This window comes from Microcaecilia unicolor, chromosome 5 (assembly GCF_901765095.1).
Source record: "Microcaecilia unicolor chromosome 5, aMicUni1.1, whole genome shotgun sequence".
In the NCBI taxonomy this organism is placed as follows: domain Eukaryota; kingdom Metazoa; phylum Chordata; class Amphibia; order Gymnophiona; family Siphonopidae; genus Microcaecilia; species Microcaecilia unicolor.
In genome coordinates this window covers 188,524,557-188,551,726 of record NC_044035.1, presented here as the reverse complement: position 1 = coordinate 188,551,726, position 27,170 = coordinate 188,524,557, and the positions used below count along the sequence as shown (strand labels likewise).

At 46.9% G+C, this 27,170-nt stretch overlaps 1 protein-coding gene across 1 annotated transcript in view; it reads right to left on the bottom strand.

Moving 5' to 3' along the window:
* CENPT (centromere protein T) overlaps positions 1–27,170 on the bottom strand; it is a 568,880-nt gene that overhangs the window by 500,220 nt on the left and 41,490 nt on the right. Inside the window, 1 exon segment of the mRNA XM_030203664.1 lies at positions 4,180–4,318. Coding sequence (XP_030059524.1) covers positions 4,180–4,318 — 139 coding nt within the window.

Here is a 27,170-nt window from a genome sequence, read left to right as displayed (position 1 = left end):
GGCCTCAGCCCCCGGAGGAAGCCAGGATGCAAAACAGTGTCAGACACCTGCGGCAGAGCTCTTTCAGCATGAACGCCTTATGCATTAAAAGCACAAACTCAGGGGAGAAAAACTCACCTTGGTCCCTCTGCCTCTGAATTAGGAGAAACGGATGTAGGAGCTCCTCTGGCAGCCTCTACACGAGGCATCCCCCTGCACTCAGACTCCTCCGCAACCGCGAGAGTCGAGACATGCAGCGCTTCCAAAATGGCGCCCACACCGCTCGCCATGCTCCTACTAGCACGAGCGTCTAAGGAACACGTTTTACACAGCTCTGCGTTTACCACAACGGGAGCAGCACTCCCGCAGCAGCCATCGCCCGACTGGACGGAAATATAGTAATAAAATGGCGGCTTCGCACCAAAACTTACCCCGTTCGGAACGGCGTCCGCGGGACCTCCCCGGAGGAGCTGGGCACCACTCTCACCTCAGAAGACCGAGTCAACGAGCTCCGGTCCAAGCTGCACAGAACCAGAATCTCTGGGAAAACCCTCAGAACAGCCACGCAGTAAAAGCGCGCTTTTTTTTTTTTTTAACGCTGTGAGGAAAGTTGGAGGCAGGCAGCAACAGAGGGACTCCAGGAGGCGGGGGGAATGGGTAAGGCAGGGAAAGGGCGAACCTATATGTCTTTAAAGTGGGCACCACCAGCCACAACACCCCTGCTCAACTGGCAAAGCACAGGAGCCACACCAGGCAGTCCGAAATCCAGGAGCTGATCAAGCTACGTCCACACCTGCTGGGAGATAGAGAAATACTGAAGGCATTTCTTATAAGGGGGTTAGACGGTTTCCTAAAAGACAAAACCATAAACCGCTACTAAATGGACTTGGGAAAAATCCACAATTCCAGGAACAACATGTATAGTATGTATGTACGTTTGGGAAGCTTGCCAGGTGCCCTTGGCTTGGATTGGCCGCTGTCGTGGACAGGATGCTGGGCTCGATGGACCCTTGGTCTTTTCCCAGTATGGCATTACTTATGTACTTATGTAGCTGGGGCTAGCCGTCCAAGAGGCACTATGGTTTTTCAGTGTTCTCTATCGCCACCTGCTGGTAGGCGGATACAAACCATCAGTTAATGGATTCGTCTACTGCTGACGACAAGGAATATGTGTTGTTCATATATAAAAACATGCTGAAGTGGTGTGATATTAAAAAATAAGAAAAAAAAACATACTGTGATAAAATTAAAACATTATGATTGCAAAATGAAATGCAACAGTGCACCCACAGATAGGTGGAACAACATAATTTGATGGATAGTGAATGAAAATAGTAGCTTACCAACAAAGCAACACTCAATACATAAGTTGTTGCTCCGCACTGTGAAGGTCCATTCTTATAAGAAAATAAAAAGAACATGAAACACAGAATGAAACCATCAATCAAAAAAGCAACACAAATCAACAACAGAATAAGAAATGAAAATGATCATCTAGAAATGACATGGGTTCAAAAAGCCAGTAATAATCCAAATAATGCCTGCGCGTGGAACAGGTAGTATTTCAGAAAATGCTACCCTAGAGGATCTGGATTTGAGCTTCCTTCCTAAAAGCCTAAATTTGGCTTCCAGAACCTCTCCCCCATATTTTCCTACGTCGTTGGTACCCACATGTACCAAGACGACCGGCTCCTCCCCAGCACTACCTAAAATCTTGTCTAGGTGCAGCGTGAGGTCTGCCACCTTCGCACCAGGCAGGCAAGTCACCATGCGACCCTCACGTCCACCAGCCACCCAGCTAGCTACGATCAACTCTCCAACTACAACAGCGGTTCTATCTTTTTCCCTGTGGGCTCTAATCAGAGACATATCCTCGGCGTTATGTTTTTCCACCTATTTGTGGGTGCACTGTTGCATTTTATTTTGCAATCATGTTTTTATTTTATCACAATACTAGTAAAAAGGCCCGTTTCTGTATGAAATGAAACGGGCGCTAGCAAGATTATCCCGCCCCCCCCCCCGTTGCTGTCTTCCTCTGTCCCCTGCGAGTCCCACGGCCCCCTTTCCTCTCTTCCAATTTACAGGCCATCCTCCCTCCCCTCTCCCACTCCCCTGCAACTCACCACTTTGTGCATAGGTTTCCAGGTGTTCTCCACGGCCCTGTGGTCGGCCGCCGCCTGCTTGTGATGTCTGAGGGAGTGGCGGGGTCCTTGGCAGGGGGTCTGTGTAGATGGGTGGATGATGTGAAAGTGAGGAATCGTTCATGCTATGTTTGTGTTGGCTGTCATTGCGTTTTCTTTGTTGGGGTGTGTGTGTTGTGTGTGTGTTGCGTGTGTGTGGTTGGTGTGACGGGCCGGATGGTGAACTGTGAGGGAGTGGCGAGGGGTTTTGGAAGTAGTGATCTGTGTTCCTGTGGTGATGGGTTGAAAGTGAGGGATCCTTCAGGTCGTGTTTTTGGTGGCTGTCAGTTTTGTTGTTTTTTGTGTGCTAGTGTGTGTGTGTGAGAGAATGTTTGGGGGGGGGGGGGGGGGGGGATGGCGAACTGTGAGGGAACAGCTGTTGGCTTCGAGGGGGGTTAGGGGCTTCAAGGGGTCCAAATGAAACAGCTTTAGACTTGTTACAAATGGACCAATAATAAAGAATGACAACCTGGATGCAGCAGCTCATAAGTTTGCCTGTTGTATTTTGAGTGTATAGCAATGACAGCTGCGCGGGAGAGTGGAAACAGAGATCAACCAAATTGGCTTCCTTGCTTACAGGGAACTAAATAGCCTCACTTTTTTTTCAGGTTTGAGGAGCTTTGTTTTCTTTGTGTAGTAATTGGGAGGACTGGGAGGGGGGGGGGGTGGGAGGTGTGTTGCAGCGGCGGTGGGGGTTTGGAGGGGGTTCAGGGGATTTGAGGGGGGGTCAGCGTTGCTTGGGGGGTGGGGTGGCGGCGTCTCTGAACTCCGTGAAACAGGGCTCCGACAGGCAGCTGGCATTTGCTGTCGTCTCTGCAGCCGCTCCTCCTCTCCCCTCAGACGTCGCTGTGCTCTTGTGGGGTTTCCTCCAGGGGCAGTGACATGCAGGGGAGAGGAGGAGCGGCTGCAGAGACGACAGCCAATGCCAGATGGCTGTCCGGATCCATATTTCAGTTTTGTTTTGTTTTTGTACTGGCCGCTGCATCTGCAGGTGGCGAGGGGGTTAATGTAGCCGAAAGGGGGAGTGGGTAGGGCATGGGGAGGGGTTTTGGTGCTGCACCGAGGGGGGTAGAGGTGTGTCGTGGTGTACATCGATGTGTGCCCCGCCCTCGCGTCAAACGTGATGACGTCAAGGGCGGAGTGATGCGATTGGATGAGTGTCCTTGCTCCGCCCTCGACGTCATCACGTTTGACGCAGGGGCAGGGCAAACAATCATGGGCAAATTTCGATCTACACCACCATGGATTTAGAACGTTGGGACTTGTGGAGGCTTCATTAGAACGTTGGGGTTGCGAATTATGTCCGGAAGGGGCGTGGCTTAGGGCGGGTCTATGAGTGAGAGTGAGAGTGAGTGGTGCGTGCTGATAGCTTAGCCTACCAACAGTACAGGGCTTCAGTGTTTCCCTGCCACACAGTGAGCTTCAGAATGTTGGAGGTGAGAATTATTTATATAGATATTTTATTACTATTTTTATCATCACACCACTTCAGCCTGTTTTTTTTTTTTTTTATATATATATGAACAACACATCATTTCAGTGTGAGCATGTCTCCATTGGGCTATGACTGTATACAATATCATTTTTCACTTTGAGTTTCATTTTAGTGTTCATAAGTACAGTTATCCATTTATTTTAATAAAATGTTTTATTTTTTCATGTTTTAGAATTGACCCAAGGTAGACGTTAGTTTACGCCAAAACACGCAGCGTGTCAGGTCATTAATAAAGCACACTTATTCCATTGAGAGTCCTTTGTGCTTTTTTCTGGACTGCTTGTGCTGTGTACTCTGACCATATCCATTGTATCTTATTTGAAGGTGCTACACATTTTATCAAAGGCTCAGCACTCACCAAGCCTTTTAGAACATACTTGTGTAGTTTCAAAATGGGCAGACCTAATGTCTTTCTTCACCTGGACAACCTATTAAAAAAAAAAAAGTTATCATCATTACATTAGCATCTTCGTTACAGAGATCAGCAGTTTTCAGTGTGAAACTGAATTAAAGTTAAATGCTTACTGCTTTGTCAATAGAACGTCTGATTTTCTCCTTCATTCTACCACGAAGTGACATCGATGGGGACAACAGGTTAATGTTTTTGACATTTCTGAACATGCTGGTTTCATTTTCAATATAAAGTCTCTCTAATTCAGATGCTCTGTTAAAAATAAAAAGCAAAGCTCATTTAACCATTAGAAAAACAATGGAACAATTTTGTAACAGTTAATTCTGGTTTCTGGAACATCATATATAGAAGCAAAGAATGAGATTCTTTTATAATGGTGCTACCAAAAAGTGAAGATACTTACCCGTAGCAGGTATTCTCTGAGGACAGCAAGCTGATAATCCTCACAAATGGGTCAGCGATCTACGTTGGCCCGGGAACTGACATTTGAAATAGCAAAAAAGTTTGCTAGAGCCTTCAGAGCACATCACGCATCCAACTGCACAAGTGCCAAGTGCCTTCCCGCCCGCCCCCCCCCCCCCCCCGCACGACCGAGCTCCTCAGTAATCACAAGTAAAAGAAAGATAGAGGAGACAATTCCAAGGGGAGGTGGGCGGGTTTGTGAGGATAATCAGCCTGCTGTCCTCGGAAAATACCTGCTAAAATTAAGTATCTTCGCTTTCTCTGGGGACAAGCAGGCTGAAATATTCCTCACAAGTGGTGTATCCCTAGCATCCAGGCTCACTCAAAACAACAAAAGTTGGTCAATTGGGCCTTGCAACAGCGAGGAAACAACGTAAATTAACATGAAACTCCACCCCCCCCTAGGCTTGTTTGTTCTGTTCCAGGCTGCACTCTCAGCTAGTTGTATAGAGTTGGATTCTAAACCCCAAACAAATTCTGCAGCACTGACTGTCGTGTCAGGTATCCTGATCAAAGGCAGTAATGTGATATGAATGTGTGGACTGAAGACCACGTTGCAGCCTTGCAAATCTCTTCAATGGAGGCTGACTTGTGAGCTACCAACGCAGCCATGGCTCTGACATTATGAACCGTGACATGGCCCTCCAGAGTCAACCCAGCTTCGGCATAAGCAAAGGAAATGTAATCTGCTACACAATTGGAGATTGGAAAACGCACAATGGCGACTCCCCTGCTGTTGGGGTCAAAAGAAACAAACAACTGGGTGGACTGTCTGAAGGGCTTCATCTGTCCATGTAAAAGGCCAATGCTCTCTTGCAGTCCAAGGTGTGCAAACTGCTTCGCCAGGGTAGGCATGAGGATGGGGAAAAAAATGTTGGCAAGACAATTGACTGGTTCAGATAGAACTCAGACACCACCTTTCGGCAGGAACTTAGGGTGCGTGCGGAGGACTATTCCGTTGTGATGAAATTTAGTATAAGGTGCATCCACTACTAAAGCCTGAAGCTCACTGATCCTACGAGCTGAAGTAACAGCCACCAAGAAAATGACTTTCCAGGTCAAGTACTTCAGATGGCAGGAATTCAGTGGCTCGAAAGGAGCTTTCATCAGATAGTTGAGAACAACGTTGAAATCCCATAACACTGGCGGAGGTTTGACAGGGGGCTTTGCTAAAAGCAAACCTCTCATGAAGCGAACTAAAGGCTGTCCAGATATAGGCTTATCTTCTATTTGCTGATGATAAGCACTAATTGCACTAAGGTGAACCCTCACGGAGTTGGTCTTGAGACCAGACTCTGGGTGTAGAAGGTATTCAAGCAGGGTCTGTGTAGGACAAGAAGGGGGATCTACGGCCTTGCTGTCACACCAAATGGTCCAGGTCAGAAACATGTAGCCATCAGAGTCTGCGCATTGCTATACCTTGAGCAGAGATCCTGGATGCTACATCAAAAGTGTAGTAAGAACTCCTGGCCAAAAATTTACGACATGCCTTCTGCTGCCTGACCAGCTGATGAAAAGGTTTAGCCTGCTCCGGAGGGAGGGCACTGACCAAACTAGACAGCTGCTGCACCGAGTTCCGCAAGTGGATGCTTGTGAAGAGCTGGTATGACTGTATACGGGCAGTAAGAATGACGGCCTGATACATTTTCCTCCCAAAACAGTCCAAGGTCCTAGCTTCTCTGTCTGGGGGCACCAAAGCATAGTTTCTAGTGCTCTTGGCTCTTTTGAGGGCAGAGTCCACCACCATGGAGTTGTGGGGTAACTGAGACCTCATCAACCCAGGCTCCCCGTGGATCCGATACTGAGAATCCGTCTTTTTCGGGAGTATGGGGACAGAGGGGACGCCCAGTTTCACATAAGGACTTCCCTGAGTACCTTATGCAAAGGAGTTGTCACTGCCTCTCTAGGTGGACAGGTGTAGTCCAGGACTTCGAGCATCTCAGCCCTGGGTTCATCCTCCATGTCTACGGGGAATGGAATGGCCTGAGCCATTTCCGGCACAAAAGATGAGGAGAGGCTCTCAGGAGGAGACGGTCTCCTTTCAGGAGGAGGGGAAGGTTCAGAGGGAATCCCAAAGGACTCATCCGAAAAGTACCTGGGATCTTTCTCTGACTCCCACGAGCGTTCTTCCTCGTTGTCGGAGAGCACCTCACTCTGACTTCTGAGAATGAACCCACCCCAACGCCGAAGACCCGTGGTCTCTATGGCGATGTCGAGGAGACGACCCCCGAAAGGACTGCGGCAAAGCTCCCTCCATTGACGTCGATGGGGAGTCATGGGTGGCAGCCAATACCGGAGCCTAAAGCGGCGCCGAGCTCCACCTCACCATGGGTGGAGGGCCAGACATAGCTGCAGCAGACGGCATGGCAGGCACAAGAACCCCCGACGCTTATGCAGTATGACGCAGCAGTCCTTCCAGAAGCTCTGGAAGCAAGACCTGAAACCGCTCATCAAGAGCCGCCACTGGAAAAGGCTGTGGGGCCGGTGGAGCAGTCGGTGGCAGAGTTGCCTGGGGTTCGGGAGCAGGAACCGGACTGCTGAGAGACAAACGTGTCGGCACCTCTTATATGGAGGGGGAGCGGTCCTACTGGCATCGACGCTTCTCGGGTACCGATGTCCTCAGCGCCCTGGAGCTCCCGGTACCGTGTCAAGGGAGAACGGTGTTGGTGCTTCTTAGCCTTCGCTCGATGCACCTCACCGAGGCTCCTCGGCGCCAACTAGGACGACGTCGAATCCCCACGTCTCCTCGGGGTTGGGTCCACTGATGGACAGTCCCGGACGGCCTACATAGCATGAGGTGACTCGCCTTGAGTATTGTGTTCAATTCTGGTCGCCACATCTAAAGAAAGATATAGTAGAATTGGAAAAGGGGCAGCGAAGGGCGACTAAAATGATAGCGGGGATGGGACAACTTCCCAATGAAGAAAGACTAAGGAGGCTAGGGCTTTTCAGCTTGGAGAAGAGACGGCTGAAGGAAGACATGATAGAGGCATATAAAATGAGTGGAGTGGAACAGGTGGATGTGAAGCGTCTGTTCACGCTTTCCAAAAATACTAGGACTAGGGAGCATGCAATGAAACTACAGTGTAGTAAATTTAAAACAAAATCAGAGAACATTTTTCTTCACCCAACTCACAATTAAACTCTGGAATTCGTTGCCGGAGAACGTGGTGAAGGCGGTTAGCTTGGCGGAGTTTAAAAAGGGGTTAGACAGTTTCCTAAAGGATAAGTCCATAAGCCACTACTAAATGGGAAAAATCCACAATTCCAGGAATAACATGTATAGAATGTTTGTATGTTTGGGAAGCTTGCCAGGTGCCCTTGGCCTGGATTGGCCGCTGTCGTGGACAGGATGCTGGGCTCGATGGACCCTTAGTCTTTTCCCGGTATGGCATTACTTATGTACTTATGTAAATTTGCATACAATGGAAGTAGGGCATGTAAGTCTCTCTCATGCATATTCATCATGGGTATCCTGAAAACCCAACTGGCTAGGTGTGTCCAGAGGACTGGGTTGAGAATCTCTATCATAAAGGAACAGATAGACCGAATGAGGCAGCCGAGAACTCTCTTCTGTGATGTGTACAAGTTATCAGTATTGGCAGATCTGGCAGTCGCAACTTTACAAAAGGAGGAAATTCAGAGAGCTCGCCTCTAAATACTAAAGTGAGAATATAAGATTCCAGTAGCTCTTCCCATTTGGCCTGACATTTACCATCAACAGGGTCACAAAAACAGTAAAAACAGTACAAGAGGCCCTGAAAGATGATGCTGGAAGCCAGGACTGAAGGTTGGTAGCAGCCCCACCCCGTCAGAAAACCCCCAAAAGGCTATGTATAGGGCTGTGGAGTCGGAGTCGTGGAGTCGGATTCGGCAGCAGTTTTGGGTACATTGAGTCGGAGTTGGCAAAAATGTACCGACTCATACATTTGAATAAAGTACTTCTCTGCTGTGAATAACGCTTAGTACCTAGTTGTTTCACTAGTGTGAAGTCCAGCTGAACTATTTTGCTGGAGAGCTTCCCTCTGCTCAGTCTCCCTTTGCATTTACTGACCTGCTGTAGAGCACCTCCTCTCTGACCCCACAGTGAACTTAAGCTCCAAGAGAAGATCATTCAGCACACACAGATAAGGCAGCAGAGAGACTCCACCCAACTTCCTCTCTCTCTGCAAGAAGAGTTTTATATTTTAGTGGAAGTGGCACACCATTCACAATGGCAAAAAGAATGTCAGGAAACATGACAAAGTCTGCTGTTTATGAACACTTTACAATGTCAACAGATGGGAAACATTATGTATGTCAATGTGTTATAGAAGATGATGATGGTGAAAAAATTAGCAGTTTCAGTGGTTATGAAAAAAATGCACCTACAAGAGCATCAAATTTAAAAAGACACTTGCAGCATTTCCATCCTAAAGTGTTAGAAGCTGTGAATGAGAAAGACAGCAATGAAAACATTCCATCTACTTCAGGGTCAATAAAAGATCAGAAATCTACTGGAGGCCAGACACAACTATCAGCTGACAAAGTTACTATAACAATGACACCAGAAAAATTCAAAAACTACATCATTGAAATGGCAGTAAAGAATAGTATACCACTATCTTTTTTTTCACAACCAGCCTTTTTAGGCTTAAATGGAGAAATGGCTAAAAAGCTTGGAGTTTCTCTAGAACGAGAAAGTATAAGGAAACTTATACTTGAAGAGGCCAAATGTAAGAAGGAAGAACTAAGAAAAAGTCTGAAGGGACGTTTTGTCTTTATTAAAATGGATGCATGCACACGTCACAGAGTCAATTATTTTGAAATTAATGTTAGATTTGCTGATGAAAACAAAAAAACAATAACCCGGACATTAGGAGTAAAGGACACTCAGGCACATCATACCAGTGAGTATCTGCAGAAGTTAGTGGAAGGTGTTTTAGAAGATTTTGAAATTAAAAAGGAACACATTCTATGTATTGTAACTGATAATGCTTCAAATATGTTAAGCGCAATTGAAAAAATGAAGGAAGTTGATGAAAAAAGCAGCATACAAATATCAGAAGATGACAGTTCTGCAATTCAAGAAAGCTGTGAAAGTTTGGATGATATTGCTGAAGAAGCATCTAAGCTTATTACCATTCAACATATGCATTGTGCTGTTCATACTCTGCAACTAGCAATAAGAGATGGATTGAAGGATCGTCATGCGGCTACACTAATTAGCAAGTTGAGGCAAGTAGCTGTTGCAGCCAGGATCCCTAAAACAGATGCTATTCTGAAGAGACGTGCTGGAAAAGGAGCCATTTTGGATCAAGCAACGCGCTGGGGAAGCACTTACTTGATGATAAAGCGTTTGCTTGAACTAAAAGACTTCCTTGAAGAACTGGACAATGTAAATGTTTCATTAAAAGAAAACCAGTGGGCTCAAGTTACAGAATTAGAAAGGCTACTTTCTTACCCTTTTGCTGTTACCAAGAAGCTGCAATATGAAGATTTAACACCAGGTAAATTCTTCTTGGAATGGAAGGGCTTGAGATATAACCTTAACAAAAGTGGGGGGTTAATTGCTGATGGCATTGTATCATCAATGAAGAAAAGAGAGGAGCTCTTGCTGGATAATCAAATTCTCTTAGCTGCTATTTATGTTGATCCAATGAGCCGAATTTTGTTGAGCAGTGACCAAATTGCTACAGGAAAACAGGCATTCTATGACATAGCAGTTCGCATGAAAGGGTTGCTACCTGAAACTCAAACCACTGGATGAAGCTAAAGCTATAAATACTGGTGGTAATAATGGTAACTCAGGTTCATCCTCTTCAAATGAAGAAGAGAATTTTCAAGCCTATTTGGACAAAATGGAAGCTTCAAAAGCAAAGCGATGTCGGTTAAGCATGGAAAAGCAACCTGTAAATGTCCATATAAAGAAATTCATTCAAGAAATTCATTCAAGAGTTTTTTAAAGGATTAAAAGTGGAAAAGTTTGACCGCTCATCAAAACTGACTATAGAAGAAGCCATCATTGTTTATCCAGAGATTGTCAGTGATGCAGCTAGAACCGTAACAGCAATGCCACCCACCCAAGTCAGTGCTGAAAGACTGTTATCAGCACTGAAAATAATCACATCAGATTTAAGGGCTTCTATGAAGGATGATCTGGCAGAAGCAATTCTGTTTCTAAGAACAATATATTAGTTAATTTTGGATTATGTTAATAAAATAAAAAGTCACAATGACATAGATTTTAAACCCAAACATTAACATGCAGCCTTGCATGCTGCACTCTTTCAGTCAACATGCAAAAAAAATACATATTAAAAACTGAGGAGTCTGAGTCGGAGGTACCATAAACTGAGGAGTCGGAGTCGAAGGATTTTTGTACCAACTCCACAGCCCTGGTTTTTAGGGGCATAAATGTTCCCCATGATGACTTTCTGACAGGCTATGTTTGCTTCACAGATAACATATCTACCCTGAGGATCCACAAAGAGAGGCTGGACCCGCTCTGCTATCCCCTTCCTGAACAAAATGGCCACTCCTCCTTTTTTCCCCTGTGCCGCTGACGCCACACATTCCCCCACCCACCATGTTTTAAGTTTAGCATGTTCCTTTGCGTTCAAGTGTGTTTTTTGCAACAAAGCGACATCGATTCTATGGCGATGGAGATGATGTAGTATTTTAGTGTGCTTAATGGGTGAATTTAGCCCCCCCCCCCCACACACATTCCAAGTTTCTACCTTCACTATCACATAATGAAGTATAGATCACAATCTACAAACATATCAACAAAGATTCCAGGAAGGGATGTCCAGCCTGCACCCCCCTCCCGAGAAAGCTACCCCCGAGGTCGGTATCTCCCCCTGTCAGTAACTCAATCATTGACGTCACATCAAAGTGCCTAGTAAGTTCAAACATGTCTGTTCCCATAATCACTAAATCCCTCTCCACCCCCACCTCCCAACCTTCCCAATCCCCCCTCCCCTTGTCCTCACTCTAATTTGGTATTCTGGGTTCCAAACATGGACCAGTCACGTGTGAGCTCCCCAACCCCCTACCCCCCCTCCCCCGGATCAAAATTTATCACATTGTCAACAGCATCAAACCGGCTCTGAATGTATCTTGCTAAGGCAAAGTATAAGCATTTATCAGAAAGATGAGAGAAAGAGAAATTATAACAAAATTGCCATGGTTCTAGCGTCTCTATTAAAGTAAAAAATAAAATTCCAATTAGGATCCAATGTCAAGGCCACTGTAAGCCTTCTTCGCTGCTCCATCTGCCAATCTCCAATTAAATAACACTGTCCTCCAGAACAAATTACCAATTAGAAAACCATGGTCCAAGATCCATAAACCTCCGTCTCAGCTTCCCAAATCCAGAGGTCTTAAAAAAAAAAAACATATACTCCATTGCTACAAATGTTCATAAACATCTTTTTTCACTCTCCAATCGTAGTGTATGGAAACCATCCCAGCAATAGCAACCAAGTGAGGCAGCATGGATCAAGATCAATGAGGCGGGCTTCCCATCATATCTCCTTCTCCTCCAAGCTTATGTAGAATAGCCTGAGCTTCCTCCGGGGTATGGCTCACCAAAGTAGTGCCCTCATGATACACTCGCAGTACGGCCGGGTATAGCAGCGCAAAGCGAACATGCTGAGCAAACAGTTTTGTCTTATCACAAGAGCAACTCCACAAGCTCAAAAGTGACGAAGATCACATCTGCTACCATGTTTCCCCGAAAATAAGACACTGTCTTATATTTATTTTTCCTCCCCAAAACACGCTAGGTCTTATTTTCGGGGGGATGTCTTATTTTCTGGGAAACATCGGTCGCCCCCCCCGTCGCTCCCGGAACTAACCTGAAGCTCCTTTCACCTTCGCAAGTTCGGATTCGGAGCAACAAGCAACAGCAGGGCAGACCTCTCCTTCCTTCCGTGCCCTGACGTCAGGCGAGGGCGGGACACGGAAGGAAGGAGAGGTCTGCCCTGCTGTTGCTTGCTGCTCCGAATCCGAACTTGCGAAGGTAAAAGGAGCTTCAGGTTAGTTCCGGGAGCGACGGAGGGGGGGCCCGGCGACCTCGGGTGGCTCTCGGCGGCCCTGCTTAAAAAAAAAGTTTGGTAGGTCTTACTTTTGGGGGGGATGTCTTATATTTTAAATTTGCAGGAAAACCCCGGTAGGTCTTATTTTCGGGGTAGGTCCTATTTTAGGGGAAACACCAGACACCACTTGGAAGCTAAGATCCATTGACCTTCTCTTAAATGGGGGATGTACCAGAAAGACCATCCAGCTCATAATCGAAAGTGATCGCCGGCTATTTCCAGACACAAATCGGGAGATGGCCGGCAATCTCAGAAAAGCGGCGAAATCGGTATCATCGAAAGCTGCTTTTTTTGACAGCATCGCCGCTTTCCCGTCGCCTCGCCGGCGAAAGTTCAAAGGGGCGTGTCGTCGGCGAAGTGAAGGCGGGACATGGGCGGGTATGGGCGTGGCTACCACATAGCCGGCTTTCGCCGATAATGGAAAAAAAAAGCGGCGTTAAACAGTATTTCGCCGGCTTTACTTGGTCCTTTTATTTTGACGACCAAGCCTCAAAAAGGTGCACCAACTCACCAGATGACCACTATAGGGAATGGGGGATGACCTCCCCATACTCCCCCAGTGGTCACCAACCTCCTCCCATACTAAAAAAATAAAAACAAAAACTTTTTCTGCCAGCCTCAAATGCCGTACCCACCTCCATGACAGCAGAATGTGTTCTATCCTCTGACAGCCTTTCCCTGGTTGTGATGTGGCTCTCGGGTGAGTGTGACACCTTTTCTGTTAGGTGCACTGCAGAGTCACATCAGCAATGCATTGTGGTGGGTGTAGGGTAGTGGGCTCTACTCCCATGATGCTTTTCCCCCTGCTAACTGGGTCAGAGTGTGCCCTGTTGTGTTTCCTGTTGTAGTCCATGTGGTAGTGGCCATTTTTGTAAGCCAGTTTTAGTTCCCTTTCCTGTGTTACCCACGTTAGAGAACGTAGTTCTTACCTTGAATGGTGCTGAAAGAGGGCATTGGACACCATTGTGCCAGCTCTGACCTACTGCTCATCTTAGTACCAGGGGACTCTTTGCCAGTGGGGCACAACCTCTGATCTGCAGTTAACTCTGAGTAAACGTGCTTATTCAAATAAAGGACTTTTTCAAAGAGATTAGTCTTCAGGTGTCAACTGGTGTGCCAAAGTTATACAGCAGCAATAAGTCCTAGAGGTTGTATGCAGGTCCCTGGAGCAGTTTTAGTGGGTGCAGTACATTTGTGGGTAGTGGGTTTGGGGGGAGGGGGTTGGGGGGCTCAGCTCCCAAAGTAAGGGAGCTATGCACGTGGGAGCTTTTCTGAAGTCCACCGCAGTGACCCCTAGGGTGGCTGGTTGGTGTCCTGGCATGTCGGGGGGGCCAGTGCACTAAAAATGCTGGCTCCTCCCACAGCCAAATGCCTTAGATTTGGCTGGGGTTTGAGATGGCAGACATAACTTTCCATTATCAGTAAAAAACGACGCCGGCCATCTCAAACCCCAGCCAAATCCAAGGCATTTGGCTGGCCGGAACCGTATTATCGAAACAAAAGATGGCCGGCCATCTTTTTCGAAAATACAGGTCTGGCCAGCTGTTTGCGGCGCCGCCAAAATACACCGCCGGCCATGTATTTCGCCAGCGCCGTTCGATTATTCCCCTCCATGTGGCCTAACCACATCTGTCAAGCCGTGCAGGGCTGTAGTCGGAGTTAGCACATTTTTACAGACTACATCTTCAAAATAAAAAAATAAAATAAAAAAAACTTTACAACATTTATAACATATGGTTAAATTTACAATTTTACAAATACATATTTATTGTCCTGTTAAAACATAATATCAATTCACTTCTTCCAGGGTACATATTCAACTGCATTAGAAGGGCAAAGATTTCTTCTACAAGAACCTGCTTATGGTGAGAGCTGAGAAAACTCTCTCGGTGGGTAATTTGGTGGTCTTTGACACCAATGCAGGGTGAAGCCGAAACAGACTATCTAAAGAACCTACCGGTCCAGAGGTTACTAGGGACCACCTGTGATTTAAAAAATAAAAATAAAAAAAAGAAGCCTCTCTCCCCTATCAGTAGGCCATCTGGGATGGTTACTTGAGTGCAGTTATGCTTTCTTGGAGCCAGTCAAAATCTCACTCCTTGTTTAGACTGGGGCGCTGGATGCAGATTCTGAGGATGGGGATGCCGAGGCCCAAGAATGCTGGGCCTGGGGCTGCTTGTCAGAGCAGAAAGGCAGCGAGAACCTACAACTTTTGAGAGAAATAGGTTCATTGTCTAGGCCCACTCAAAAAACCTCCATGAGGAAGAAGATGTAGTTGGAGGTTGAAGACACAGAATTTGGATGGTGTCCGTATGGTTCTTTATGAGGTTGGTGACCTCCTCCACTTTATCTCTAAACAAGGAACATCCAACAACCTCTCTTGAACTGCCAGCTCTAGGTCAGAAACATGCAGCTGCAAGTCTGCGCATCTCGACACTCATAGCGGAAAGTCTGAACGCTATATCAAAGGAGTCATGTGTACCCCTGGCCAGATATATTTCTACACTCCAGCTGCTTGCTGGTCAACTGGCGAAGCCTGCAGCCTGCTACTATGGGAGAGAACCCGTAAGACTTAATGTCCTGTAGACCAAAGTCTGCAAGTAAAGGCTCATGTAGAGCTGCTACATAAGTACCGCCATACTGGGAAAAGACCAAGGGTCCGTCAAGCCCAGCATCCTGTCTCTGACAGCGGCCAATCCAGGCTTCAAGAACCCAGAACCCCCCCCCCCCCCCCCCCCCAAAAAAAAAAAAAAAAAAATTTAATAATATTCAATGGACTTTTCCATCAGGATTCTGTCCAAACCCCTTAATTCTATAAGGCCAGCTGCTGTCACTCCAGAGTCTAACTACACGCTGAGTAAAGAAAAACGTTCTCCTATTTGTTTTAAATCTACCATATTCTAGCTTCATCTTGTGTCCCTGGTTTTGGTTGTTGTTTGAAAATGTAAACAAACGCTTCACATCTGTCCGCTCTAATCCACTCATTATCTTGTAGACTTCTATCATATCACCCCTCCAACCGCCTTTAGCCAAGCTGAAGAGCCCTAACCTTCTCAGCCTTTCCTCATAGGAAGTCGTTCCATTCCCTTTATCATTTTCCGTCGCCCTTCTCTGCACTTCTCTAATTCCTTTATGTCTTTTTTGAGATGCGGCGACCAGAATTGGACACAATACCTGAGGTGCGGTTGCACCATGGAGCGATACAACGGCATTATAACATCCTCATGTTTGTTTTCCATCCCTTTCCTAATACTACTCAACATTCTGTGCGCTTTCTTAGCCGCCGCAGCACACTGAGCAGAAGTTTTTAAACGTCTTATCAACGATGACTCCCAGATCCCTTTCTAGGTCTGTGACTCCTAACGCGGAACCCTGCATAACATAGCTGTAATTCGGGTTCCTCTCACCCACATGCATCACTTTGCACTTGTCAACATTGAACTTCATCTGCCACTTGCATGCCCAATCCCCCAGTCTCGCGAGGACCTCCTGTAATCTTTCACACTCCTCTTGCGACTTGACGACCCTTAATAACTGTGTCATCTGCGAATTTAATTACCTCACTAGTTACTCCCATCTCTAGGTCATTTATAAATATGTTAAAAAGCAGCGGTCCCAGCACAGACCCCTGCGGGACCCCACTAACCTACCCTTCTCCACTGAGTACAGTAGATGTGAGCAACGAGCATCAGAGCCTACAAAGAATTCCTCCCAAACGAGTCTAGTGTCCTGGCCTCTCTACCTGGGAGCACTGAGACATAGTCCTGGAGCTCCTAGAACGTTTGAGAGCAGATCTGACCACCAGAGAATGATGTGGCAGCTGAGCCCTCTTGAACCCAAGAGCCTTTTGGCGTACCTGCCCTCTTAGGTGCAAACTGCAATGAGAGGAGAGATTCCCAGTTCATCAATGCATCCTTAAGGATAGGGGTGCAATGGGTTACAGTGATCACTTTCTTCTCCTAGTCCAGGATAGGTCAACATCTCTACCCTGAGATCTTCATCTCTCTCTACTTATGTTTCAATGATTTTTACTAAAGAACATAACAAAAAATAAAACGCCATTCAACTCCTTCAATAACAGTTACTTTTGAATTCCTATATTATAATGTTTCAACTTTATAGTTCTTCATATTTAACTTTGACCCCTCATCTCTCCCTTCCCCCTTGCCTCCCCTCTCCCCCCCCCACTCACTCCCCCTTCCCCCCCCCCACTCTCACTCCCTCTATCTATTCAGATCAGAACAATACATGTTATCAGATTATATATTTAATAAATGGCTTCGTGCTGCAGGGGTTAAAGTGTCCCACATTGGTAACCATCTCCTTTGGAATCTCCGCTGTTGTGGCTTGGCTTGGTGATTTGATTCTAGGCGCTCAAAGCGCATTATTTCCAGCATTCCTCCCCTCCAGTGTTGGGTTGAGGGGCCCCTTGGAGGACAGCTGTCCCGTCCCGGGCCCTTACCTGGGCTCCCGCAGCGGGGAGCGATGGTCGACGGAGCCCGCGGGATCCAGTGCGGCGAAGACGAGCCGCCGACGGGGCCAGCGCTGCCGCGGGTCGGTCCGAGGCCGGCGATCCGCTGGAGCGAGCGCCGGCCTCGGAGAGGCGGATACGCCGGCCAAGATGGCGGCGCCAGCGTCGTCGTCTCCCTGCTCTGGAGCGGACCAGCGAGCCAGCTCCGCCTACTCGCGCCGGATTGGCGCATTGATGGGGAGACTCCGCCTGCCAGGCAGGCTGGCCAATCCAGGCGTCCCTTGCCTGCCTAGGCCGGGGGGATTGGTTCCAGCTGTTGGAAGGGGATGGACTGGCGGGGGATTTAAGCAACGGAACGGGAAGAGTCCAGTGCTTCCGTTTCGAATGTCAGAAGCCCACGCAGTGGATCGGGAAGTGTTGTCCTTCAGTGACTGCGTTCCTTTTCAGTGCTAGCCGTCCTTGCTAGCCACCTTCAGAGATTGAGTTCCTCTTCAAGCTAGCCGTCCTTGCTAGCCACCTTCAGAGACTGTGTTCCTCTTCAAGCTAGCCGTCCCTGCTAGCCACCTTCAGAGATTGAGTTCCTCTCCCAGCTAGCCGTCCTTGCTAGCCACCTTCAGAGACTGTGTTCCTCTTCAAGCTAGCCGTCCCTGCTAGCCACCTTCACAGACTGTGTTCCTCTTCAAGCTAGCCGTCCCTGCTAGCCACCTTCAGTGACTGTGTTCCTCTTCAAGCTAGCCGTCCTTGCTAGCTGCCCTTCAGAGACTGTGTTGCCGACTACCAGCCAGGCCGACCGTCACCCCGCGGTTCCAGCAGTCCTGCTGGCCGCCTGCAGCTGGGGGCTCAACCCTCGGTGAACGGCGGTCGCCGCGGGTGAAGATTCGGGGTGCGCGGCGGTCCTCTGAGGTCTTACAGGGCCTCGGGGAACCTAAAGGCTCACCAATAACTGGAACAGGACAACAGCCATGCAATGAGAATGGACTTCTTAGCCATTATAATGGCCCTTAAAGCATAGTCCTTCATGCCCGGCGGAACTGGCGATCGGATCTGTAGCTTCCCAAATAGTAGCTCTGGCCTCCACTCTTTCCTCCAGATCTTTGAGATCCATTGCAGTAGATTCATCCAAAATTCCCTGACCTTTGGGCAACTCCAAAACATATGTCCCAGTTTAGCTCCTTCTGCCCCGCATTTGGGGCACTCTCCGTCCAGTGACAGTCTCATGTGGAAAGCTCTTCTGGGTGGTACATGTGCTCGGGATATTGTAATTCCCAGTGGCCTGCAAAGGCAGTACAGCTGCGCATGTTTAGAATATGGTCTTTGATGGTCTCTGGGGTCACTGCAATTCCCAATTCTGAGCTCCAGGCCTTTGCTAAAGTGGCATAATCTCCTCCGGGCAAGAGTCTCAGATGTATCTGTGGTGGAATGCCAATGGTACTTTCTGTTGTGCCCGAAAGGAAAGGCTTCTGCTAGCTCTTCCTGCACATCCTCAATCAACGAGTCCCAGGGCAAACTCCCGACATAGTGTTGCAGCTGGTAATAGTGGAAAAGGTCCGAGGGGGTCAAAAGATATTGAGTTTTGAGTTCTGCAAACGTTTTCATTCGCCCCTCCTCAGTGAACACTTGTATCAAATATATTAGTCCCTTCTTTTTCCATCTGCTAAATGCTGTGTGCAGAATCTCCAGCTGGAAGTCTGGATTACCCACTATTGGGAGATATGGTGTTACTATAGGGGAGAATGGTACAACCGACATATCCACTTCCACACCGCTTGGGCCGAGCTATAGATTCTTGTGTCTCTCAAATCTTTGGGTAATTTTCCTCGTGTTGTGTGTAGCATGTATCCAAGCTGCATGTCTTTAAGCATGTATTGTTCCAAGGGTGTCGCAGTAAAGTCTTGTGTGCCTCTATACTAGATTTATGTGGCGCATGCCGCTGGCTACTGTTATGTGACGTAAGCTTAGAAGTTCCAGGCCTCCATATTCTGCTGGGATCTGTAGACCTGACAGCGAAATTCTTGCTCGCTTCCCATTCCATAAAAATTTTTGCAGCATTCTATTCAGCTTTACTTCGTCTTTATGTGTGAGGTATAGGGGTAATACCTGGAACATATACATCCACCTTGGAATAATCATCATATTAAATAATGCTATTCATCTCAAGAGTGAGAGTGGGTGGCCCTGCCAAATCTGCAATCTTGTTTTTGTTTCTCCCATCAATTTTGACACATTACCTTCCTGTGTTAAGTCATTTGTGATTGTTACCCCCAGATATGTTAAACCTTTCATCTCCCAGGAAAACCTTCAGTTGGTTCCACCATCGATTCCTATCTTTGTTCAATACTGCTAGCGCAGTTGATTTCTGTACATTTAATGTGAATCCTGAGTGAGTACTATATAGGTCAATTTCTCCTAGCAGATTGGGCAGAGAGTTATCCGGATCCTTTGGCATTATTAGAAGGTCATCAGCGAATGCGAGCGTCTTTACTGTAGTGTCTCCCATCTTCACCCCCTGCACACCTTCTGCCAACTTCAAGGCTCTCATCAGTGGTTCTAGAGATAAAATAAACAAGGGCGACAAGGGGCACCCCTGCCGTGTTCCCCGGTGTATTGGGAACTCCCCACTTTGAACCCCATTTACTAAGATTGTGGCCCTCACTCCTTTATACATTGCACTTATTGCTTCTCTAAACCATCCCTTAATACCAACATATCCTAACACTTCAAACATGAAATCCCAGTCTACTTTGTCAAAAGCCTTTTCGGCATCGAGGCTTAACATTAAAGCTGATGTGTCAGTCATCTTGCACTGTACCATCGCTAGTAGGAGCTTTCTAATATTTCCTCCGGCTTGCCGGCGGCGTACAAACCCTACCTGCTCTTCTTCTATCAGTCGCTGTAAGATCGGGACTAATCTACTTACCAATAGTTTCGCCAAAATTTTTATGTCTATATTTAATAAGGCTATCGGCCTGTATGAGTCTGCCTGATCGCCAGGTTTCCCCAGTTTTGGAATTAAGGTTATCAAGGCTACATTCTCATCCCGTGGAAACTCACCCCCATCTATTACTTGACCACAGTAGTCCTGCAGTGCACCTATTACCATGTCTAGTATAAGTTTGTAAAACTCTCCTGAGAATCCATCCGGACCCGGGGCCAAATGTAATTTCAGGCCCTGAACCACTGCTTGGATTTCTTTACCCTGCACAGGCCTATTTAATAGGTCTAATTCTTGCTCTGTTAATCGGGGCAATTTGGCTTTTGTTAAATAAGCCTTTTGCACTTTGTCGCTTGGTATGGGATGCTTCTGATACAGCTTAGAAAAGTGTTGCACGAAAATTCGTGCGATTTCCTCACTTCTAGTTACTATGAGGCATATTTTCAAAGCACTTTGGGAGGCTAAGTTCCATAGGTTTCTATGGAACTTTGGGAGGCTAAGTGCTTTGAAAATGAGCCTCTATGCCTCCCCTGTCATCTTTCATTGTTGTTATTACCTTGTTCGATCTCCAAGGGCTCACTAATCGGCTTAGTAGGGGTCCCAAATCTATTTAGCTTAAATTTCTGATATAATCTGGATCTGGTGGCTCTCTCATGAAGGTGTGAGTTTAGTGTGATTTGAATGACTCGTAATTCCTCACGTGTTGCCGCTGTCTGTTTACGCAGGTGATCTTTCTTCGCTTTGTTCAATTTAAGCTCTAGTTGTAATATGGCCCTGGCTGCCTTCTTTTTCTGCGCCTGGACAAATGCAATCACTTCCCCCCTCATCACAGCTTTCGCCGTCATCCAGAACAAAATCGGGTTGTCCCTATGGTCCTGGTTAAATTTAATATATTCTTCCCATTTTTGGCCTAAATGTGCTTTGAATTCAAGATTTGTGAAGAGATGTCCTGGGAAACGCCATCCCGTTTTATTTGATAATAGCTTGGGGCCTCCATGTCTACCCATACTATAGCATGGTCGGAGACTTCTTCTGGTCCTATGGTGGATTGTAACACCCCCGAGAATAAGCTATGGTCTATCATTATGTAATCAATTCTAGAATATGTGCCATGTGCTCTAGAAAGGTGTGTGAAGTCTTTCTCCTCTGGATGCATTGCTCGCCAAACATCTATAACCCCCAGTGTCCGCATAAAGGTGCTAAGGGCATGTGCCCTTGGTCCGCCTTGTCTCGCTTCCCTCGGATGTGAGCAGTCTTTTTCCGGTTCTACTACTTAACATTTAACATTTCTAAAGCGCTACTACTAAATTGAAATCCCCCAGGAGAATTAAATTTTGATGTTGTGAGGTTGAGCATTCACACCAATTCTTGATAAAATTTAGCATTATATTCATTCGGGCCGTAAAGGCCAACTACTAGGTAGTCTTTATTGTGCAACCACAGGTGTATGCATACGTAACGTCCCTGGGGATCTTTCTCTACTAATTCTGCCTTTGCAGCTATGCCTTTCCGAATTAGGAGGGCCACCCCCCTTTTTCTTCCCTCTGTTGAGGCCGAGTATACCTCCCCCACCCAGGAGCGTTTTAGTTTGTTGTATTCTATCTCTGAGTCTGGTCTCCTGTAAGCAAGCAATGTCTGCTCTGTAGCGACTTAATGCAGACAAAATTTTTGTTCTTTTTATTGGTGATGTTACCCCTCCTACATTCCACGTTACAAATCGTGTTTTCTTAACCTGTGTCATTTAAATCTATTCCTCCTTTTTCCACCTCATGTTCATCTAAATTACCAAACCCCGGGACCCAGCCCCTCCCCAAGGTTCTCCCTCTGAGTTTACCCCCACTTCTTCTCCTACTTTCTTCCTTCCTTCCTTCCTTCCATTTTGCCTATTTGCGGTCTGGTTAATTATTCTGATCCATTTTTCCGCCCTTCTCTCCCCCCCCCCCCCCCCTTCCTTTTCCCCACCCCAAACCCTCCCATCTGCCAGCACCTCCCCTCCTTAACCCTTCCCCCCCCCCCCAAAAAAAAAAAACCCTTTACCGGTTGGCCCGATCATGTTTACGCAGGGACCCCCACTCTCCTTCTCCTTCTTGCTCTGTAACATTTTCTGCCCCTGTTCGCCTTTCTACTGACCCGTTAACATTATGGGTTCATTTTGCCAACCTCGTATACATTTGTTTCAACACCCCACAGGTCCACATGAATACAGTTTTAACATGTCATACTTGTTACAGTCCCCACTCCCTTGCGACTTCCTTTTCTAACATCCAACATTACCCTTGTTTCACAGCTTCATAGCTTCTCAGTCAGCAGCTCACCCACTTGTTTAATGAGAACCCTCTGCTGCTGCATCTTCAAGTTACATTTAGATGCAGTTCCTTGTTAACAAAGGTCTGTGCATCTGCTGCAGTTTCAAAGGACTTCCACTTGCCTTCGTGCTGGATCTTTAGAATTGCTGGATATAACAACATGAAGCGTATATGCTTGTCCGCCATTGCTGAGCAAACGGGATGGAAGCGTCGTCGCTTTTCCTGTACCCCCGCAGAGTAGTCCTGAAAAAAATCTAAATCGGTGAGCCACCATAAGTCAGAGTGTCTCGCTTTGTCCGGTATCCTCTCATGATTTCCTCTTTATGTAAATAATTGTGTACCTTTATGATGATTACCCAGGACCTGCATTTATCCACCTGGGGCCTGCCCATTCTGTGGGCACGTTCGATGCATAATGCCCCATAGCTGTCGGATAGGGCGAACTCTTTACACAGCCATTGTTCTACTATGTGTCCCAGTGATTTTTCAGGTAAATTCTCTGGCAGTCCTACCAGTCTCAAATTACATCTCCGAGACCTATTTTCGATATCTTCGATTTTTTCCTGTTGGGCCTAGATTTGTTCTTTGAGGCATTGTATCTCTGGTTCACTTCCGGCCCACGTACCCTCCAACATGGAGACCCTCTTCTCCATTTCACCTGTGCGTTTCACAGTGTCAGTTAATACTTTGTCCAGTTTTTCCAATTGCCCTGTCAATAAATCGAATCTGGGAGTCAGTGCCGCTCCTACCGCTTCGGTAATCTGGGCTAATAGTTTAGGGGTGAACTCGTTACCGCTGTCCCCTTTCGCCTCCGCCATCTTGGAGATGGAACTTGGCGACGGAGGTTTCTCTCTCTCTGTTTTAATTCCACGGCGGGTTATTCCAGACAGCCATCGGAATTAAATATTGTTCACATCCACCGTTCGCCACCACTTTGGTGTCCAATGGGCTCTCCTGCGTGGGTTATATCGGGCGTTTTCAATAGAAGTTGGGTGCAGGGGTCCCGGAGCAGCGCTGTAGCACAGCTTCTACTCGCAGCGCATCACGTGATCTTCGGATCGTCTCTCTCTAACTTAAATGGGACAGCAAAAGCTATATCGGTGAAGGAAATCCTCAGGAGGAGATTTACATCTCTCGAGATGGGGAGGGATCAGAAGGTATCCCATAAGACTCCTCCTCCGAGGGACGAAGTAACGTCAGCGATACCGGATGGCTGCCTGAGAGTGGAGATCTGCCATAGCCGGAGTTAAAAGGTGATATATCTCCCCAAACCTCAGCGATTAACTCCCAGAAACACATTGAACACCCGAGAATATGGCGGCACGAAAACGCCTAGCAAAGTTTAAAATATACCTATGAGACGCTCGGAGCGGGGAAGAGCATGGGCTCAAGGGTAATGTTGCTTGTAGCCAAAATGGTGGGTGGCGAATCAGAATCGGACCCAGACCCCGAGGAAACTTCCAAATTGGGAGCGGAGCTGAGTAAAACAGAAATTATCCGAAGGTTTAAGGAACTCAAAGAAGAGATTAAATATACCAGGAAAGGTATACAAACGGCAGTGGGAGAACTGCATGATGAACTGAAAGAAATAGGAAATCGCATAGTAGAGACTAAGGAACGGGTGGACAATATGGAGGAGGAGGTGCGAGGCTTACAGAAGGCCCTGCAGAGAGAGCAACAATCTAGAGGCGAACTTGAACGCCAGCTGGAGGACCTGGAAAATAGATCACGGAGGTGCAACCTGCATTTTAAAGGAATCCCAGAGGAGAACCAATTTAAAGATGAGGTGAAAGTTGTACAGGAAATAAGCGATTCTCATTCTGGGGACCGGGAAATAATGGAGGAGAAATGCAGAACCACGAATGCTATAAAATTGACAGGGCTCACCATAGCCTGGGCCCCTAGAGATTGTGGATGCCTGTCAAAGTGCCTTGCTCAGACAAATGGTGACAGAACCCACGAGGGAAGGGTCGATGCTGGATCTAGTGCTCACTAATGGAGGTAGTGTTTCCAATATCCGGGTGGGTGCCCACCTATGTAATAGTGATCATCACACCATATGGTTTGCTATAAGGAAGAAGGCGGAGTGCGGACGCACAAAACTCAAAGTACTGGATTTCAGACGTACTGATTTTGATAAAATATGAGAATACCTGAAGAAGGAACTGTTGGCTTGGGAAGGCATAGGAAAAGTGGAAAAACAGTGGTCCAATCTAAAGGCTGCTCTAAATATGGCGACTGATCTTTTTGTGAGGAAAGTAACAAAAACAAGAGAAGCAGGAAGCCTATATGGTTCTCCAAACAAGTAGATGAAAAAAGAAGAGCAAAAGAGGCTTTGTTCAAGAAATACAAAAGGACGCAATGAGAGGATCACGGAAAAGATTATCGGATTAAACTCAAATATGGCTAGCGAAAGCATGAGTGGAAGAAAAAATGGCTAAAGATGTAAAGAGAGGTGACAAAAACTTTTTCAGATATATTGGAGAAAGAAGAAGAAATAGGAATGGAATTGCGAGACTGAGATAATGAGAATGGCTATGTGGAGAGTGATGAAGATAAAGCAAACGTGCTAAACAATTATTTATCTTCGGTGTTCACGGAGGAAAATCCTGGAGAAGGACCGTGGTTGGCTGCCGAGGGAACGTCTGGGAATGGAGTGGATACTGCACTGTTTATGGAAGAAAGAGTTTATAAACAGCTGGAGAATCTGAAGGTGTACAAAGCTATGGGGGCCGGATGGGATACATCCCAGGATACTGAAGGAGCTCAGAGAGGTCCTGCCAGGACCTCTTAAAGATTTATTTAATAGATCTTTAGAGACGGGAGAGGTTCCGTGAGACTGTAGATGAGCGGATGTGGTCTTTCTTCACAAAGGTCAAGACGGAAGAAGTGGGAAACTACAGACCGATAAGTCTCACGTCAGTGGTAGGAAAAATAATGGAGTCACTTCTGAAAGAAAGGATAGTTAACTTTCTAGAAACCACCGGGTTACAGGACCCGAGGCAACATGGCTTTACCAAAGGAAAATCCTGCCAAACAAATCTGACTGACTTCTTTGGGTGACCAAAGAACTGGATGAGGGACGTGCGCTAGATGTAATCTACTTGGACTTCAGCAAAGCCTTTGATACGGTCCCCCCACAGAAGACTCGTGAATAAACTGAAAGGGTTGAACTGGATAAGAAACTGGTTGACCGACAGATGGCAGAAGGTGTTGGTAAAAGGAATCTGCTCAGAGGAAAGGAAGGTGAGCAGTGGAGTTCCTCAGGGGTCGGTGCTGGGGCCTATTCTGTTTAATATATTTGTGGGAGATATTGCTGAAGGGTTGGAAGGGAAGGTGTGCCTTTTTGCGGATGACACGAAATAGCCAATAGAGTGGATACCCTGGAGGGAGTAGAAACGAAGAGAAGGGATCTCCAAAAGTTAGAAGAATGGTCGATTACCTCTATTATTAATTTTTAACTGCCAGACAATCTGGGGACCTAAAGGTTAAAAAGGTTTCTCAAGCATTATACTAAATAAAGAAAACAGCTGAATATTTTGAGCAGTGCTCAGAGCTAGGTGCATGGGTTGAGCTGTGGGGCAGCTTGTGGTCTCGGCGCCGCTGTCGGCCCTCCCTTCCTACCTGGAAAGTGCTGGTGCTGGATTCTTCGGTTCAAGGCAGCACACTGCCATATGGGATGGTGTCGATGCTTGGCTCTGCCGTTGGGGGTGCTGGTGTGATCGGGGTTGGGTGCGCTGCCCGTCTATGTTTGAACTCAGTTCACTTTTTTTCTTTTGCTGGTGTGGTTGTGCAGTGTTGTTGGTGAGTTGAGAGCGTGGTAGGAATCAGTATAGTTCATCACTGGCAGCACTGCACAACTACACCAGCGGGGGAGGGGGAAGGAAATGGGCTAGTTTACGCATGGACTAGCAGCGTGCTGGCACCGCTCGCGCCCGGCACTCCCAGCGGCAGAGCTAGGTGTCGATGTTGTCTTATGAGGCGGTGTGCTGTTTCGGGTTGAGGAGTCTACTGCTGGCGTTTCCGGGTGGGAAAGGGGGGCTGGCGGTGCGATGATGGTGGTGGTGGTGTTGGGATTGCGGGCTGCCCTGTAGCTTGACTCGTGCACCTGGATCTGAGCACTGTTCAAAATATTTAGCTATATTGCTCACCACTATTTACACAAGGTTTTTTAAGCTACAATTAGTAGAGTATAACAATAGGTTTCTGTTTTTCTTGTATTTAGTTAAATTTAATGCCAAGAAGTGTAGAGTGATGCACTTGGGGTGCGAAACCTAAAAGAGAGATCCATATAGGAGGGGAGGAGATTAGTAAGCTCGACTCAGGAGACAGACCTTGGGTGTGTGGTGTCTGAGGATCTAAAGGTGAAAAAACAATGCGACAAGGCATGGCCATGGCCAGAAGGATGCTAGGCTGCGTAGAGAGGGGCATAACCAGCAGAAAGAAAGGAAGGTTGATGCCCCTCTACAAGTCATTGGTGAGGCCCCACTTGGAGTATTGTGTTCAGTTTTGGAGGCCGTATCTTGCTAAAGATGTAAAAAGACGAAGTGGTGCAAAGAAAAGCTACAAAAATAGTATGGGATTTGCGTTGCAAACCGTACGAGGAGAGACTTGCTGACCTGAACATGTATACCTTGGAGGAAAGGAGAAACAGGAGTAACATGATACAGACGTTCAAATATTTGAAAGGTATTAATCCGCAAATTAACCTTTTTTGGAGAGGGGAAGGCGGTAGAACTAGAGGACATGAGTTGAGGTTGAAGGGGGGCAGACTCAGGACTAATGTCAGGAAGTATTTTTTCACAGAGAGGGTGGTGGATATGTGGAATGCCCTCCTGTGGGAGGTGGTGGA